Source organism: Miniopterus schreibersii (assembly GCF_964146895.1).
Source record: "Miniopterus schreibersii genome assembly, chromosome: 12".
Lineage (NCBI taxonomy): Eukaryota > Metazoa > Chordata > Mammalia > Chiroptera > Miniopteridae > Miniopterus > Miniopterus schreibersii.
In genome coordinates, this window is record NC_138112.1 from 61,634,971 (window position 1) to 61,650,883 (window position 15,913).

The 15,913-nt window shown below is 49.8% G+C and overlaps 1 protein-coding gene across 1 annotated transcript; it reads left to right on the plus strand.

Annotated features, from left to right (window-relative positions):
• Positions 1 to 294: 294 nt before the first annotated feature.
• Positions 295 to 9,936, plus strand: LOC308565549 (putative inactive 1-aminocyclopropane-1-carboxylate synthase-like protein 2; the record flags this gene model as incomplete). Its single annotated transcript, XM_081154868.1, has 14 exons — positions 295 to 810; positions 1,942 to 2,001; positions 2,434 to 2,504; positions 2,829 to 2,898; positions 3,084 to 3,150; positions 4,152 to 4,249; positions 4,510 to 4,587; positions 4,914 to 5,014; positions 6,029 to 6,118; positions 6,857 to 6,902; positions 7,001 to 7,142; positions 8,714 to 8,856; positions 8,950 to 9,103; positions 9,854 to 9,936. The coding sequence occupies 14 exons, from the start codon at positions 295 to 297 to the stop codon at positions 9,934 to 9,936; spliced, it is 1,719 nt and encodes a 572-aa protein (XP_081010994.1).
• Between the last annotated feature and the right edge of the window lie 5,977 nt (positions 9,937 to 15,913).

Genomic DNA, 15,913 nt, shown 5'->3' on the forward strand with positions numbered 1-15,913 from the left:
TGTCTTGTGGCGGTTCTTTGAGGGCTTTGATGATCAGGGCTTAATGTCAAAAGCACAGTGCTTGAGGGTCTGGGCTTTGGGGCCATTTAGGCATTGCCCTTGAATGAGTAAGTAACTCTTTCTGAATCAATTAGGACCTATGACCAAGCATGCAGGTGGGAGGAAACTGAGGCCAGCCTGAGATCAGGCTTGCACCTGAGGGTCAGGTGGAGTCTACTTTGTTGCCATGCCTGGTCTCATTCTTTCTCTACAGGTTCAGTCCAGCCCGTTGAGACCCAAACAAAGACCCAGAGTATGAGTCACCAATCAGACACCCTCCACAAGCCCTGTGGCCAGACAAAGGGCCAGGGCCTCAGAAACCAGAGCCCCCACCCCCAGGTGATGGAGCTGATCCTGCGCTTGAGGCAGACCATAGAGGACTACATCACACAGCTGGAGACCAGGCACCTGCAGCAGGACCGGGAGCCAGAGAAGCAGGGCCACAGTCAGGCCACCAGGGAGCAGGAAGCCATCCTTGTCCACTTAATGTGCCAGGTGATCAGCCTCTTATACTCTGGGGCCACAAGTAGCCTGGAGCTCCAACTGCTTCTCCATTCCCTGGACATCCGAGGTAATGTTGGAGGTGGGCAGCTGGCCCAGTCGCCCAGGGAGCCTGACCAGCTAAGTCACCAACTGAGTGATTCGGAAGCTGCATTCACCAACTATGATCTCTCCAACCATGGGATTGCCATCTCTGCCTTATACCACTCCACCTTCCAGGACTTCGTGGCCTACCAAAGAGACAAATACCAAGAGGAGAAGAACCCCTCGGTGAGGTTGGGGAGGGGTGTATCAGGATTTACTGAGTCCTGTGCCAAGTACTGTGCTCTCTCCTTTACTCTCCCCGGCACCATGAAGTAGTGGTATTGTCTCTTTATAGATAGGGGAATTGGCAGAAAAGAGAGTGACATGCCCAAGAAAGGTTAAGGGCAAAAACTAGGTTCCCCTCTTCCTTTCTGTTTTCTTTCCCTAAATCCCTGCTCTTACCCACTAGGAGTCACTGTGGTCACAGGTGGAAGTGAACCTGTCCTCGTGGAACTCAGTCTACAGATGAATGTCATCAGCCATTGGGAAACAAACATTAATAATGTTGTTAAGAGCACTGAGGGGATGGATGCCAGCTCTGTCTTACAGACTGAATCAGCCAGCCCGTGGTGGTGGTGGGACAGGGTTAGGATGTTATCCTAAGGGGGATGGGGAGCCAATGGAAGGCTTCCAGCAAGGGAGGTTCACAACAACTCTCCAGCCAGAGGGTGGAGGACAGCACAGCTCATACCTTCCCCTGTGTTTCTAGCTAAGTGACATGTGCTCGATGGCCATGTGCTTTTCTAGGGGCCAGATGAGCCTGGTATCTCCTTGGACTCTGAGGAACTGTACCTCCTCTAATAACTTGCAGGGCCTGTACATGGAAGTGGAAATAAGAGATGGCTATGAGGCAGGGTCTGTGGTGCTTAGGGACCCAGGCTCTGGGGCAGGCAGGTAGAGTCTGCCCATCACCACGGTCACATGACTAGTAGGTTATTCAACCTTTCTTAGCTTTACTCCCTGTAAACAGGGATCATCATAGAACCTTTTTCTTAGGAGTTGTGAGAATGAAGGCAGCTAACAAGATGCACTTAGCCTAGTGATAGCTTAAAAACTCTAGTCAATAAGAACTCAACGACTGGTAGCTGGTACGTACTATAACTATTCTTTATCTCTATGGCTCTAAAGGGCAAAATTTGTAAACTGTATGATTTTGGGTGTGTGGAAAAGTTTCAAACACTTAAACATGGGTTGAATTGCCTCAGGGGACCTGGAGCTGTCCTTTAGAAATCACCTGGGATGGGTACTTTTTGACATGTTTAAAGGATTCCTCAGGGCTGGGCAAGAGGACTGATCTCAGATTCCTTCCCTCTCCAGGGCTTCATTAACCTTGGTATCAATGAGAACAAGCTCTGCATTGATCTGGTGACTGAAAGGGTGAGCCACGTTCTGGGCTGTGCTGGGACCCATGTTCAGTCCCCCTAGCATGTAGTAGACACAGGAGTGGGACTTTGGAGATTGGGAAGGGAGTGGGGAAACAGCTTCTAGAATACCACATGTGACCTCCTGGATTTCCTGACAGTTCAGAGGTATTCCCTGGATGGGTATATTTTGGGTAGGCTGACAAGGGAGCTTCTGATCCTAGTGTATGGTTGGAGAAATTGGTAAGCACTTCCCAGTAAGTTATCTACTTGTGTGATCTGAAAGGAGGTCAGGGCCTCCCTTCATTCAGGCTCATGCAGCATGTGTCCCCATTGCCCTCTGGGAGGTCCTGTGTTGTAGGGCAAATGCCCACCCTCATCCTGGGAGTAGGATGAAGACTGCTGGGCTTCCGTGGTCTGGTTGTCCTCATGCTTTATTTGTCAACAGTTGAGTCGAAGTGACATGAACTACATTGATGATGACCTTCTGCAATATTCTGACTGGAAAGGACGTGCATTGTAAGTAACCTCCAGATCTACGGTCTCCAGGTCCACAGGCACCAGTCCTCAATCAGGGAAGGGCTCAATGTGCCAGATTCTTGGGTGACTACCTCTGTTTCTTTGGGTAACAACTCTAGAAAATGCCTAAAGTTCAACATTAGGAGGAAGCCTGCTGTAGTACAAATAGTACTGTTGTTGAGAACCTGTCCAGATTTACTGTCTGTCACTGGGGAACTGATGGCCTCAGTCAGAAGCCCTGTAGCATGTTTGGATGCTTTGCCCTTTGGAAAACACTGCAGTCTAGACATGGGAACCACAAGGTCTTTCTTGGTCTCTCTACAGCCTGCGGAAAGAATTGGCCCGGTTCTTCACCCACTACAGCAAGGCACCAGCCCAGCTTGATCCAGAAAATGTGAGTCAGATTCCCAGTCTCACTGCCATCCTAGTGGAGGCCTGTATTCATGAGGGACTCTGCATTTTCTACATGGTAAAGGGAGGACCAGCAGAGACCTCAGGATCAAGATAGAAAAAGCCAATGGGTACTAGCCCTTCCTACTTGGAGATTGGTTTTTGATTCTGCTTTCCGTTCATCTTCAGGTGGTTGTTCTAAATGGATGCTGCTCTCTCTTCTCTGTGTTGACCGTGGTTCTCTTTAATCCAGGTGGTAAGTCAATGGGCTCTGCTTTCCCTCCGGGAAACAGCAGCACACAGGCACTGGGCCCGAGGGATAGAGCATGTTAACTCAAGGCCCTTCCCCTAAAGTGCTGGGTCTCTCCTACACTAATTAGAACATCTTCCTACTATTTCTGTAGGAGTAAGGAGGGATTTGGATCCCACTTATTATGGAAGGAAATCACATGACAGTCCTCAGGGAGGTGGTCCTAGGAATGGTGACAATGGGAGCCAACCTATTCTATTATTAGCTGGGCTTTGGGGCTCAACCTCAATACAGAGAGCCCCAGTAAACTGGCTTGAATAATATAGAATTTCTATCACCACCTCCTCCACACACACACACACACATACACACACACACAATTCTAACTAGTTCTAGATCAAATAAGGCTGAGAGATCTGTTCTCAATGTCCTTCTTAACAGTACCCAAACAAGAGTCTCAGACTTTAATGAGCTTTGACTGCATGGAACAAACTTACTAAAACAGACAGTTTCATTCAAATGAGTAGGTCCTTGGTTAGCTCATCAATGGGCCAAATGGATGGGAAGAGAGCATGTGAGGCCACCAGGTGCAGATGGGCTGAGTTATGTGGAGAGACAGAGCCCTCCCTGTGCAGGGACCTCAGAGGCCACTGGTGTCTGCCCTGAGCTGACCAGAACTTGTGAGTGCCCAGAGCTCATCCTGCTAGGAAGGCTGGCTTGATTTGCACCCTGGCTTCTGAGCCATTCACAGCACTGTTCTTCCCTTGTCTCCTTCTCTAGTGTAGCCCCAAGGACACTTGAGTTTTGTTCCCCAAGTATGGTTTATAGGAATGGCTAACTTTTGCAGAGCCTGAGCCCCAAAGTATTAGTTCCCAAGTAGGAGAGATTGCCAGAGCCACCTACGCTGTGGGTAGAGTTGGTGTTGTTCTGTGTGTGTGTGTTGGGGGTGTCTGGCAGGTTCTGACCCAGGGACTCTGGACTGACAGTTTTGTCTCCTGTGCTTCCAGAGGCCATTCTGGCCCCCACGCCCTTCTATCCTGGCTTCACCTTTGCTTCCCGCCTGTATTCGAAAGTTGAGCTGATTTGTGTCCACCTGGACAGTGAGGTGAGAATGGGCCCCTTTCCCCTGCTCAGCCCTCCTATGCAGTGGAATGTTCTGGAAGGCATTTGAAAGCATAGGGTGGGGGGCTAGCTTTCCTCTCATATATGTGCTGGTGGGGCAAGGATAACGAAATCAGGGCAAAGAGGGCACGTGGGGCGGGAGCCCTGGGTATGAAGCACAGGATTTTTGGAGTTTCTGGGGATGAGGGACCAAAGCTTAGAGGCTTTCAGATGGGCGGCCCTCAGGCAGTGTGTGTGTTCCAGGTCACTGAGGCGGCCACCTGTCCCTTCCAGCTGACTGTGGGCAAGTTGGAGAAAGCTCTGCTTGACGCTAGGCTTGAGGTAAGGAGGGAACCGTGGGTTAGGGTGGACACTACTCTCCCTGAAAGTACTGAGACTCTGCTACAACTTCCTCAGCAAGACTGTGCAAGTTTCTTTTTCAGAACAGGCAGTGTCCCAGGGGCATGTCACCCTGGGAGCTCTGAGCCCTCTCAGGGAAGTCCCTAGAGTACCTTCTTGCTCTACCCTGTGGGTGGTACGGTAGTTGCTTCAAGATCCTACCTAAGCCTTGGTTACGTCACCTATATTGCGTGTCCTGACTGATCCTTGGCTGAACTTAAGTAGTTGTGAAGGATTTGTGTTCATTGGGTTATGTTTGGTTCTTTCAGGGGAAAAAGGTCAAAGGCCTTGTGCTGATCAACCCTAATAATCCTCTGGGAGACATCTACTCCCCGGACTCACTGAACGAATATCTGGAATTTGCCAAGAGGTAGGAGTTCACTCCTTGGGACTAGACAAATTCCCATCACTCATGGACAAGAAGTCAGAACCAGAAATAATTTACCCTAACAATTCTTTCTGCCTATTGCAGTCTGCAAAGGGGTATATAATTAACTGACATTGGAATGAGGGAAAATGCACCCACATGCTACTGGTTTGACCAATCTTTTTCTTCTTTCCAATTTCTTTCTAGTCCTGTCCAAGTGCAGATACCTACATAACAATCATAATATGGTTTTGTTGCTTTTCCACTTCTTGTCACATAAGCACTTTCTAAGCATCCATTTCCCAAACTTCTTGGTCTGAGATGCCGGGGAACAGAGACTTTTGGACTTAGTGGGATGAAGATGAAGACATGTCCCCATGGAACTTTATGTCCCATTCCTTAGAACATGTTTACGTCAGATATGTCTGGAGTCCTGAAACAGCCCTGTTAGTGAGGGTAGATAGTTTCTATTATCTAGAAGAGATGCACTGATCCAGGCCTAATAACTAACCCAGACCAATTAATGGCAGAGCATGGGGACAAGAGGAAGAAAGCTGGAAGTCCTGGGCTGGAATTGGACAGGACTGAGTTCAAATCCCAGCTCCCAAACCTGCTGATGGAAGGGATTAACTTTATATCTCAGAAACTAGTTTCCTCATCTGTGAAATGGAGATAACAAAACTGCTTTGGAGAGCCAATAGGAGAAGAAATACGATGTGCATACGCCCTTAGCTCACTTAATACCACTAAGTGGTCTCTGCTTGATGACTGAAAGGCTCAGTAAGATGTTCTCATGTGTGTCTTTTGGATTCTGTTCCTTCCAAGTGCTCCCAAGCCAGGTGTAAGGTCCTTTGTGGTATGCCAGCCCCTCGGCCTTACCATGATCCTCAGGTGGATGGGCTGCTGGGCAGTAGGAGAATCTGATCTGCATTCAGAGTTGACAATAAAAGAAAGGGACTTAAGATTAGAGAGAGAACCCTGATGTTATTTCCCCCCCCTTTTTTTTCTAACTTGCAGATACAACCTCCATGTGATCATTGATGAGATTTACATGGGAACTGTGTTCGATGAATCCATCCCATTCCACAGTGTTCTGAGCATGGAAAGGTGAGTTGGTTTCAGCTGGAGTTGGAATGAGAACCATAAGGTTCCTGCTTTGCTAGGTCAATTTATGTGCCTTAAACTTAATTGGCCAATGATCGGAACTAAACTAAGTGCCAACTGGAGTATGACAACCAGCAAGGCATCCATCCTCTCAAGCATCTTGTCTTCTAAATGCCATTTTGTACATAAGGAAACCTGGGGGCAAGGTGGAAATTGTACTACCAAAAGTCAGATGAAGTTCTGAGTAGGAACCTCTTGATAAGTTCCTAGGGAAAATGTAGAAATGGGGCAGGACTTTCTTAAGAACAGTATTTGGCCCTAAGATAGGATTCTAGCAGCCAAAACACGGGAAGGGCATCCTGGGTGAAAGAAAAGTGTTAACAAAGGTAGAGCAGTAAGAAGTGAGTGAGCACATTTTAGAAATGGTGGGTATACCACATCTGTGAAGAACCAACTGCCAAGGAGATGACCTGGGACCAGCTGGAGAAAGTCCCACAAGCCAGGCTGAGGGTCCTGGACTTCATTCAATGGTCACTTGGGAGCTGTCTCATCTTGTTTCCCCAAAACACCTTGTGTTGACTTCTTGGATTAACTGGGAAACCTATTTTTTGAACTTTGGTCCTGTAGGCCCTTCTGTTGAGGAAGGACCTCAAGTCCATTTCCTCCTTCCCACACATAGACCCCGAGTCTTCATCCCTCAAATATTTCTCCATAATCTTGATTGTACTGTCTCCTCTCCAGTTTGCCTGACCCCAAAAAGACACATGTGATCTGGGGCACCAGTAAGGTGAGTCCTAGCTGCCTGTCCTTGGGTAGGGAAGGAAGGGGAGCCAACAGCAGACGGCAGACCAACCCGGTGTCCCCTTCCTTACTCGCTTCCTCTAGGGCTTTGGGATCCCTGGCTTCCGCTTTGGCGCTCTCTACACCACCAACAAGGATCTGGTCTCTGCTGTGGGTGCTTTTGGCTTCCTCCATGGCATCTCTGGCATCACCCAGCACAAGATGTGTCGGCTGCTCCAGGACAGAGGTACCGAGCTCCATCCAGGCATCTTGGCAACTCATGGCCATGGGGGATTCCTGGGTCTGCTTGGGCCTCTCTCCTGCCTTCAGTCCACTGACATCCTGTTCACTGTCTTGGGTGTAACAGTGGCCGACAGGAACTTGGAAGGAGGGCAGGGTGCAGCTCAGCTGGTGCAGTAGGGTGTAGGCAGACGAGGGAGGTGCTGGTCTGAGGGCCAGGATGGGCTTTAATTTCTGGCCATCTGGATGCTCGTGCTCTGCCTGGAAGGAGAGAGTCAATCATACTTGAAGACTTCAGGTGGGAACCTCAGAAATCTGTCGTTATGCCAAGGTCTCTTCCTTTTCCAATATTCTGCTTGTTTAAGCAAAGATTACAAAGGAATAAACGCTCTGACTCCTCAAGTAAGATTTAAGTTCATCTTCCAAGGCGGCCAAAGGAGAACAGCCTTTTGGGCAAGCTGCTGTGGCTACATCTGTTGTCCCTGGATTCTTCTGTGCCTTTGATCTCATGTGAATGCTGGCTTCAGGGAGAACTTCCCCCTTTAGTGCCATGGCCCAAACACAGAGAAGGGTCCCTTTCTTTAATCCCTCCATTACAACAGGTGCCAGTCTAGCTGATTAAAAGTAACCCGGCTGGTGTGGCTCAGTTGGTAGGAGCATTGTCCCATACACCAAAAGGTGCCAGGTTCAATTCCTGGTCTGGGCACATAGCTAGGTTGCAGGTTCAATCCCTGGTCTGGGTGCGTGCAGGAGGCAGCCGATTGATGTTTCTCTCTCACATTGATGTTTCTCTCTGTCTGTCTCTCTCTGTCCCTCTCTCTAAAAATCAATAAAATTTATTTTTTTTAAAAAAAGCTGGGATATCATGAAATAAACTAAAGCAACCAGATAATCTGGTTTAGAATATAATTTACTTTCATCTTTGAGTGAGTAAAAGGGTAGATAGGAGAAATCCAACTAGTTGATACCCTACATAAGGTCAGGCTCTTTGATATTTGGCAGAAACCAGGTTCCATGCCCTTAAACACTGGTACTCAACTTGGGATGCCCATGGGAATTATTTGGGGAGCTTGAATACTGATGTGTGGGCTCCCCCACGAAGACTCATTGAGATGATCTGGGGCTATAACCTTGCCATGAGGACCTTTAAAAATTCCCCAGGGGGTTCTATGTGCTGCCAGTCCTGAGAACAACTGGGCTAAGATCATCACCAAACATATCTGGGTTCCTCAAAGTCAACTGTTTGAGGCTGTAAGGCTGGAGGTAACGGGGAGCTGTGGGTACTTGCTCAGTTGACGCCAGCAGCATCAACCTATTACGGGGGATACCTGACTCTTAGTGTCAGAAGTGTAAGCTCAAACAAAATGCTCCTACCGGTTTATTCAGAAGCCCGATGTGTCTTGCAGCGCTGTAGGTAGGAGGTGAGTGTTGGGTATGAATGCCATCAGCTCAGATACAATACAGAGTCAGCCTTGGACAGAAACAGCTGCCAGGAAGCCCGGGTAGGAAGCATGTGATAAAGAAGTTTTGGCATTTCAGTGGCACAAGACCTGTGACAGTATTCTCTCCCCCATCCAGAATGGATTGACAACGTGTATGTGCCCACTAATCGTTCCCGGCTGCAGGAAGCTCACAGGTTCATCACTAACCAGTTGAAGGCATTGGGTATCCCCTTTCTCAATCGTGGCTCTGGCCTCTATGTCTGGATGAACTTGAAAAAGGTAAGCCCTGGGAGTGAGGTCAGGTGCCCTGGGAGTGAGGGCAGACCTGCCTGATGGGTCTTGGGCTCAGCTCTGTCCCTCTGCCTTTTCTAGTACCTGGACCCATGCACATTTGAGGAAGAGCTGCTCCTTTATCGCCGCTTCCTGGACCACAAGCTGCTATTGTCCCCTGGCAAGGCCTACATGTGTAAGGAGCCTGGCTGGTTCCGCCTCACCTTTTCAGATAAACCCCTCCACCTAAAAGTCGGTGAGTGGTGCTGACTTCCCAATCCTGGCATCTTCCACTACTAACCCAATAGCTGGGTCTTCCCTTCCTGGCCTTCAGTAGCCTATGGCTACAGCCCCTCTATACCATAGAAGGCTTACACTTTCATCTTCTGGTTTAGTTCCTTTGCAAACAGGGAGTATATGCACCTGCCACTGAGCTGGGCACTGGACCTGATCAGAAGTGGTTCTCTGCCCTGTGGGGCTTGAGTCCAGTAGGTGAGAGAGACAGGTAGATGATCCTGGACGTCCCTGGATGTTTCTCTATGGAGTTCAGAGTCTCCTCTGAAGGTTATGAAAACATGACATTCATTTAACAATGATCTCTTGCATCTCACCATATGCTGGGCACTGTTCTACCTGTTGGGAACAGAGCAGTGAAGAGAGAACATTTATGTTACAGAAATAAATTTTGAGCTAATATGCAGAATAGACTGAGAGGGGACCCTGGAGGGAATAGAAATCTTGATGAGTCCAGGGCCATAGCCAGGTTATAGGATTTGATATGGGACATGAAGGTGTCTGGCCGGCTGATGCTGTGACAATGAAGCTGAAAAAGAGCCATTGGGGATGTGGTGGTACACTTGGGAAAGCATCCCAAAGAAGGGGAGGCTGAAGGTCAACATCCCTGAATGGGAGGCTCTGTGATGATCTGCCATGGTCTGGGGCTGTGTGAGGCCCACATGCAAACGTGCTAAGTCTTTTTCTCTCTGTCTCCACTTGGACCCTCCAGCCATGCAGCTGTTCTCTCGGGCACTAGCGGAGCAGAAGCAGTATCTGGCGGAGAAGCAAACGAAGGACGCACTCAGTGAATAAGTGATCTGCTCCCAACCAGAAGCTCCAGCCAATAACATGCTTAGGATGTCCCTGCCATTGGCCTCTGGTGTCCGTACTGACCTGTTGCTGTGACAGAGCAAACAGCAGGCTTTCAGAAACGGGCTCATCTGACCCAGTCATTCCCTTCCTTAAGCTGAGCATCTGTCAGTTTTTGCAGCTTTGCAGTTTTTGATTCTTTGCTAGCCATTCTGTGGCATAAAATGATTTTAGAAAATTTTGGGTGGGAAAGCCTGTAGGAATAAAGGGAGCTCTCGATGGGTTATATTTTGTATCCTATATCTAATAAATTCTATATTCTCCTAAATTACAGATTACGTCTTCAGTATCCGGTGTGTCCCAGTTCAGACTGGCCACATTCCAAGTGCTCAATAGCCACATGTGCTAGCGACTTCCATACTGGGCAGCGCAGCTCTAAGGGGTGAATGAGAAAGGGGAAGACTGTTATGTACGAGTGGCTGACTACCTTCCACCCTGTGGTCCCACTGCCCAAGGACCCTGCCTCTCCTTGACATTGTGCGTGTGATGCCCCAGAGTCACTGACCCAGTGCCTGGTCAGGGTGGGAGTGGTCTGGAAATGGCCACATTTTCCAAAGTGTGGGGCTGAACAGAGCCTGCAGGATGACAGTGGCCTGAGTCCCTCCAGAAGTTGGAGCCAAGACCAGGGTGATGGCACCCAATGCCAGGACCTCTCCTTTCCCCCCAGGGAGGAGCTGGGTAGCATGGCCTCCCATCACTGGTCTGCAAACCCACCCCTCTGGGTTCTGTAGGTGGCAGTGTGGAATAAAGAGCCCTGGACTAGAAGTCAGACATTCTAGGTATTTTCTCAGCTCTGCCACTTGCTAGCTCTGTGACCTTGGCTGAGTCACCTGACCTTTTTAGCCTTGGTTTCCTCATTAGCAAAACAGGCCTGGGAATGCTGTTTTTGTGAGCCCCTCTCACAGTTTCTCTGATGAGGAGACCGAGCCCTTGGCTGTGGACGGATTGTAATCCTGGCTGAGTGGGCATTTGGGAAGAGTCAGTGCGAGGCTGTGTGGAAAAGATGTGGGGTGAAAAAGAAGAAAACAACTGTTATCGAGTCGTCCCCCTACCCCCAGGCCTCCTCTGGAGGCTCCTGAGTCGTGTCAGTTCCTGAAGAGCCAGGTGTCTGCCTGGCTTCCCCTGGTGTGTCTTGGGGGGGGAGTTCCTGTCCCTAGTTCACTGGTCCTTGTGGTTTTCCTTCACTGTGGCCTTAGGGCCTCTGAGGGCTGGACAGCAGCCACCTTAGGAGAGGCCTGTTTTTCCTGAGAGTCAAGGTGTCAAAGAGAAAAAAAGGGTTAAGAAGCATCAGGCAGAGGCTCCACGGGTTTGCACCTGGGCTTTCTCAAGGTGTCAGTTCAAGTCCTCTGACAAGCAGGCGCCAGAATTGGATTCCAAAGGCTACCTCCTAGTTGAGGAAGCAGCTGTGAAGGCTGGTGGGTGGGAGCAGGAGGAGGCAGGAGGGCCTGCAGGCTGCGTGACCCTGGCCCAGAAGAGGGAAGGAAGGGTCAGGGCAGGAAGAGCCCTGCGCTGCAACACATTCCCAAATGGCTCAGCCAGGCCCACAGGGTCCTTCAGCCGAAGGAGGCTGGCAGAGAACCAGGGTTGTGGGTTCTAATGGTGCTTTCTCTGGCAGACCCACTCTGCCATAGACTGGGTCTATGACTGGATCCATATGACTCTGGATCTTTGGGAGAGTCTGCGAAAGCCGCAGACCTTCTAATCCCTTTACACCAAAAGTAGAGGCAGATAAAATATGGGGTTGGATGAGCGGCCTACCACGGGCCCTCGAAACAGTGGTTCTTAATGAGTGGTGTTCATCCCTGGGTCAGTGGGGCAGACGTGGAACTTGGCATTGGTTTAGGGGAAAGCTTCCCAGGTGACTCTGATGTGGCCCTGGTTGAGAATGTCATCCTGGGGCTCCACAACTCTCAGATGAAGACCTTTGGCTTTCTAGGAGCAGTGGCCACCTACTGTAGCAATGAGAACAAGCGAATCTAAGCCAGAAATAGACCTCCCATAGTCCGAGGCGTCCTGACTGGCTTGGGAATCCCAGCCAGCTCCACAGGGCAGTTAGTCACTCACAAACCAGCTCGGGAAGATCTGGACTGTCTTCCCATCATGCTCAGAATAAACCCCCAAGTCCTTATCAAGATTCATCATACCTTATGAGATCCTTTCCTCAAATAGAGCAAATACATGATCCCACCCCAGGTCCTTTGCACTTGCTGTGCTCTGCCTGGAGCAGTATTCCCCAGAGATCCACATAGATTGCTCCTTCCCTTTCTGTGGGTCTTTGCCTAACTCCCCTATCAATGTAGTCTTCTCTCTTGTTCTCAATCCCCTACCCAGCATGGGTATTCTTCACAGCACCTGTCCAACTCTGTTTATTTACATATTCTGTCCATTTTCTTCCACCTGTTTTCCCATGTCAGAAGCAAACAAGTAAACCAAAAGCAGCTACTTGACACCTATTTTATGCTCAGCTCCTAAAGACTAAAGGGAGGTACAAGCAAAGCGTTGTTCTCTCTCTGCAAGGTCTTTAAAGTCTAGTTGGGTATAAATGCTAAGGTCAGAGAACATGCAGATGGGCAACTAACTCTCAGTACCTCGAAGGAGAGTTGAGCTCTGAGGGGCTGGAGTATCAAGGAGGCTTTCTGGAGGAGGGAACACCTGCAGTCCCTTTGAACAATAGGACCTGCACCTGCAGGGTAACTGGTTGGGTCCCCCAGTTACCCAGAGGGCAACCAGGTGGACACCAATGGGTTCACTGTCTGTCAGGTCTGCCCAAGGAAGATGAGTTCAGTGGACCAGAGCCACTGAGCACCAACATCGTGACATTCTACTTCCTCAGGCTCCCCACTCCTCGTCACCTCATGCAACCTGGAGAGCAGGCTGGACCTAACAGCCTGTAAGGCTATTGTTCCTGGGGTCCAGGATTCTGGGAAATGAATGCACTAGGCCTGAATTCAGACATGAGTGGAGTTAGGCCAATGCAAGCAGTATGAAAATGGACAAGGTTGAGGACATCTTGCTGGGCCTCAGTTTCCCCATCAGTAAAATGGGGCCAAGGACACTTTCCTCCCTGGATTGTTGGGAGGCCCAGTATGTGGAACTCAGGACCCACGTCAGCAAAAAAAAAAGCCCATCATTACAGATGCCCAGGTTCTGGCTACACAAAGTACACAGGCTGGGGTCCTCCCAGGTAGGCCCCTCAGAGCCTCAGTGTCATTGCTGTCTCTTCTGAGATGGGCCAGGGGACCATTTGCTGAATCTTCCCCCTTCTACCCTCACACCTGAGCCTGCCAGGCTCCTCCCTCCAAAGTGACTTTGCCTGTGGGCAAGTGGCTACTTAATAACCAGGGAACAGAAATGAAGGGAACAAGGGTGATGCAAACTGGGGAATGGTGGGAGCTGAGGGCAGTTTGGCCAGTGTCCTTGGGGGAGAAACTCTGCTTCCCCCCATGCCTTCCCCAGCAGCAAAGAAAACCAAGGCCTTCTAAGTTAGGCCAAGGAATCTTGCTTTGCCCTTGGAACAGAGAAGCCAAAAGGAGCTGGGTTGGAAGGGGAGTGGAGCAGGGAACAACAGCAGTCGCCAAATCTGGAACCTAAGCCTTCCACTGATGTTTTCTAGCTGTGCAACAGTGCCCAAGGTGCCCGACTCTGAGCCTGGGGTCCTGCCTGTAAGACCAATTATGCTAGGAGGCCCCCAGAGCACAAGGGTTGAGGTGAGTTCAAATGAGATTGAATTGCCTGAGCCCATCCTGGTGCTGGGTCCTTGCAGAAGAGATGCTAGCGACTCAGAGGGGTTCTGGGCCTTCCCAAGCCTTCCCTTTCTACTCTCCCCCTGGCTCCTCTGAGGCCTCAGCTGTAGCTGCCCTGAGTTTTCTGAGCCAGGAAGGAAAGTTAGGATTTAGCGACCCCTTTTGGCAAATCCATGTGATAGTGCTGTGCTGGGAGGGACCCACTGTTAGGAGAGAGCATCCAGCTGAGGGAGTTGTAGGAAATGCAGGAGATTAAGGAAAATGAGGTTTTCCTCTGGGCAAATCTTCATTTCACCTCATCATTCACCTGGAGCCTAAAGCTGGTCGATTCCTTCATTCCTGCCCTTCAGTCACTTATTGGTTAATTACCAATAATAATCAACAAACACTAACCAAGAACCCCCTCTGTGCCTTGGAGCTATAGCAGAAGCTGAGAAGCCTCTGGTCTAGAAGGGAACCAGGCTTCAGATAATTGCATTATGGTGCCATCCATTCATTCGTTCGTTCATTCATTCATTCATTTGTTCATGCATAAATGTCATTGAGCTCCCCAAGAGCCAGCATGGTTCTTTGCATTTGAGAAACAGCAATAAACAAAACAATCTAAGAGCCTTGCTCTCATGGAGTTTAGAATGGGGGACTGAAAAGAAACTGTGCACACAATAAATAAGTAAAGTTATGGTTTGAAGGGGAAAAGTGCTATAAAAAAGAAAAGGTTGAATGGGGTGGGGAACTGCTGTGTGGGAGGTGGAGCAGCTTGTGGAATTATGTGGGTGGCCACAGTGGGCCTCCGGGAGGAGGTGATCTGAGCGAAGACTCGGAGGAGGAGAGGAAGGGAGTCCAGCAGGTGTCTGGGAGCAGAGCAGTGCAGGCGTCAGAGCCCAGCTAGAGCAGAGGCCTGAGCGCTGCCTGCCTAGTGTGCTTTATACTGCAGGCAGTTTCCCAGTGCAGACTCCGGGCCCAGTGATACACCTCCTGCCTCAGAACCCTGAGTGGAGCCCAGGCACCTGCATTTTAAGCAAACACCTGTATTTCCAGTTGCAGAACAGTCACAAGGCAGGATGTTTTCAGACTATAGCTGCTTTGGGTCTTGCTTCTGTTTGTCAACCCCCAAGGAAGGCAGGATAGGAGCTGACCAGGGCAAAACAGACACAGTTATGGGGCAGTTCTACCTGCCCTATCATGTGGCATGTCCTCCCATTTAGCTTTCACATCTCCCCTGGTGAAGTAGGTGTCATGCCCTCTCCCCTTCAGTAAGGAGAAACTGAGGACTTGAAAAGCTGGGTAGGTCTGCCAAGGACACAGAGTCAGGTAGGGCTGGGGATTGAGACCAACCCTCCTGGTGATCACGCAGTGCTTCCTTGTCAAGTTTTCCCTCTGTCCTAGGCTAACCGATTTCAGCCTACTCTCAATCATGGGCCTCCCCTGAAACAGGGAAAGTGAGTAGCTCATTTGTGATTTAATTGAGATTCGCTTGCTCTAGTGGTTCTCAAAGGTTGGAGGGTATTCAAATCACTGGCAATCTCGTGATACCTCCCTGGCCAGGCCCTAGCCTACTTCCACAAGTCTTTGGCCTTTCTTAGCTCTCCAGGTGATGCCAATGATACCAAAGTTTGAGAACTGCAGCTCCAATGTGGGGTGGTGACCTCAGATGTGGGCACTGCTGACCCTTTCTCTCTAATGGGGCAAGAAAGGCCATTGTAGGTAAGAGGGAGCTCCTGGGGAGATTTCCATGGAAGGGAACAGGTGGATCTCATGGTTGCCCTGAATAGCACTTGGTTCTTAAAAGCAGAGTTGCAGCCGTGACGCAGGAAGCAAACTTCATGAGAGGAGGAGGGCCTTGGAGCAGTGCCTGAGCCTTGATGGTCAAGGTCGATTTCTTCGGCATAAGGATTTTAGACCAAAGAAGAGATGAGCGGAAACAGAGACACAGGTAAGTGCTGGTGGCAGGGTTGGGAGAGCCATGGGATGTGGAGTGAGAGAGGTGCTTTGGACCAGACACTGCCTGGGGCTTCAACTGGGTTCCTGGACCTGCTCAGTGGGGTTGGGCCACTGATGGACTTATTGGGCTTTGGATCCCCAAAAGTGAATGCCAAGCCTTGAATTTATGTGCATCCTTCCAGAAAGAGGCGTTGGGGAAGGATTTTTAAGAGGGGGGTGGGGTCTGAGGGTAGCAG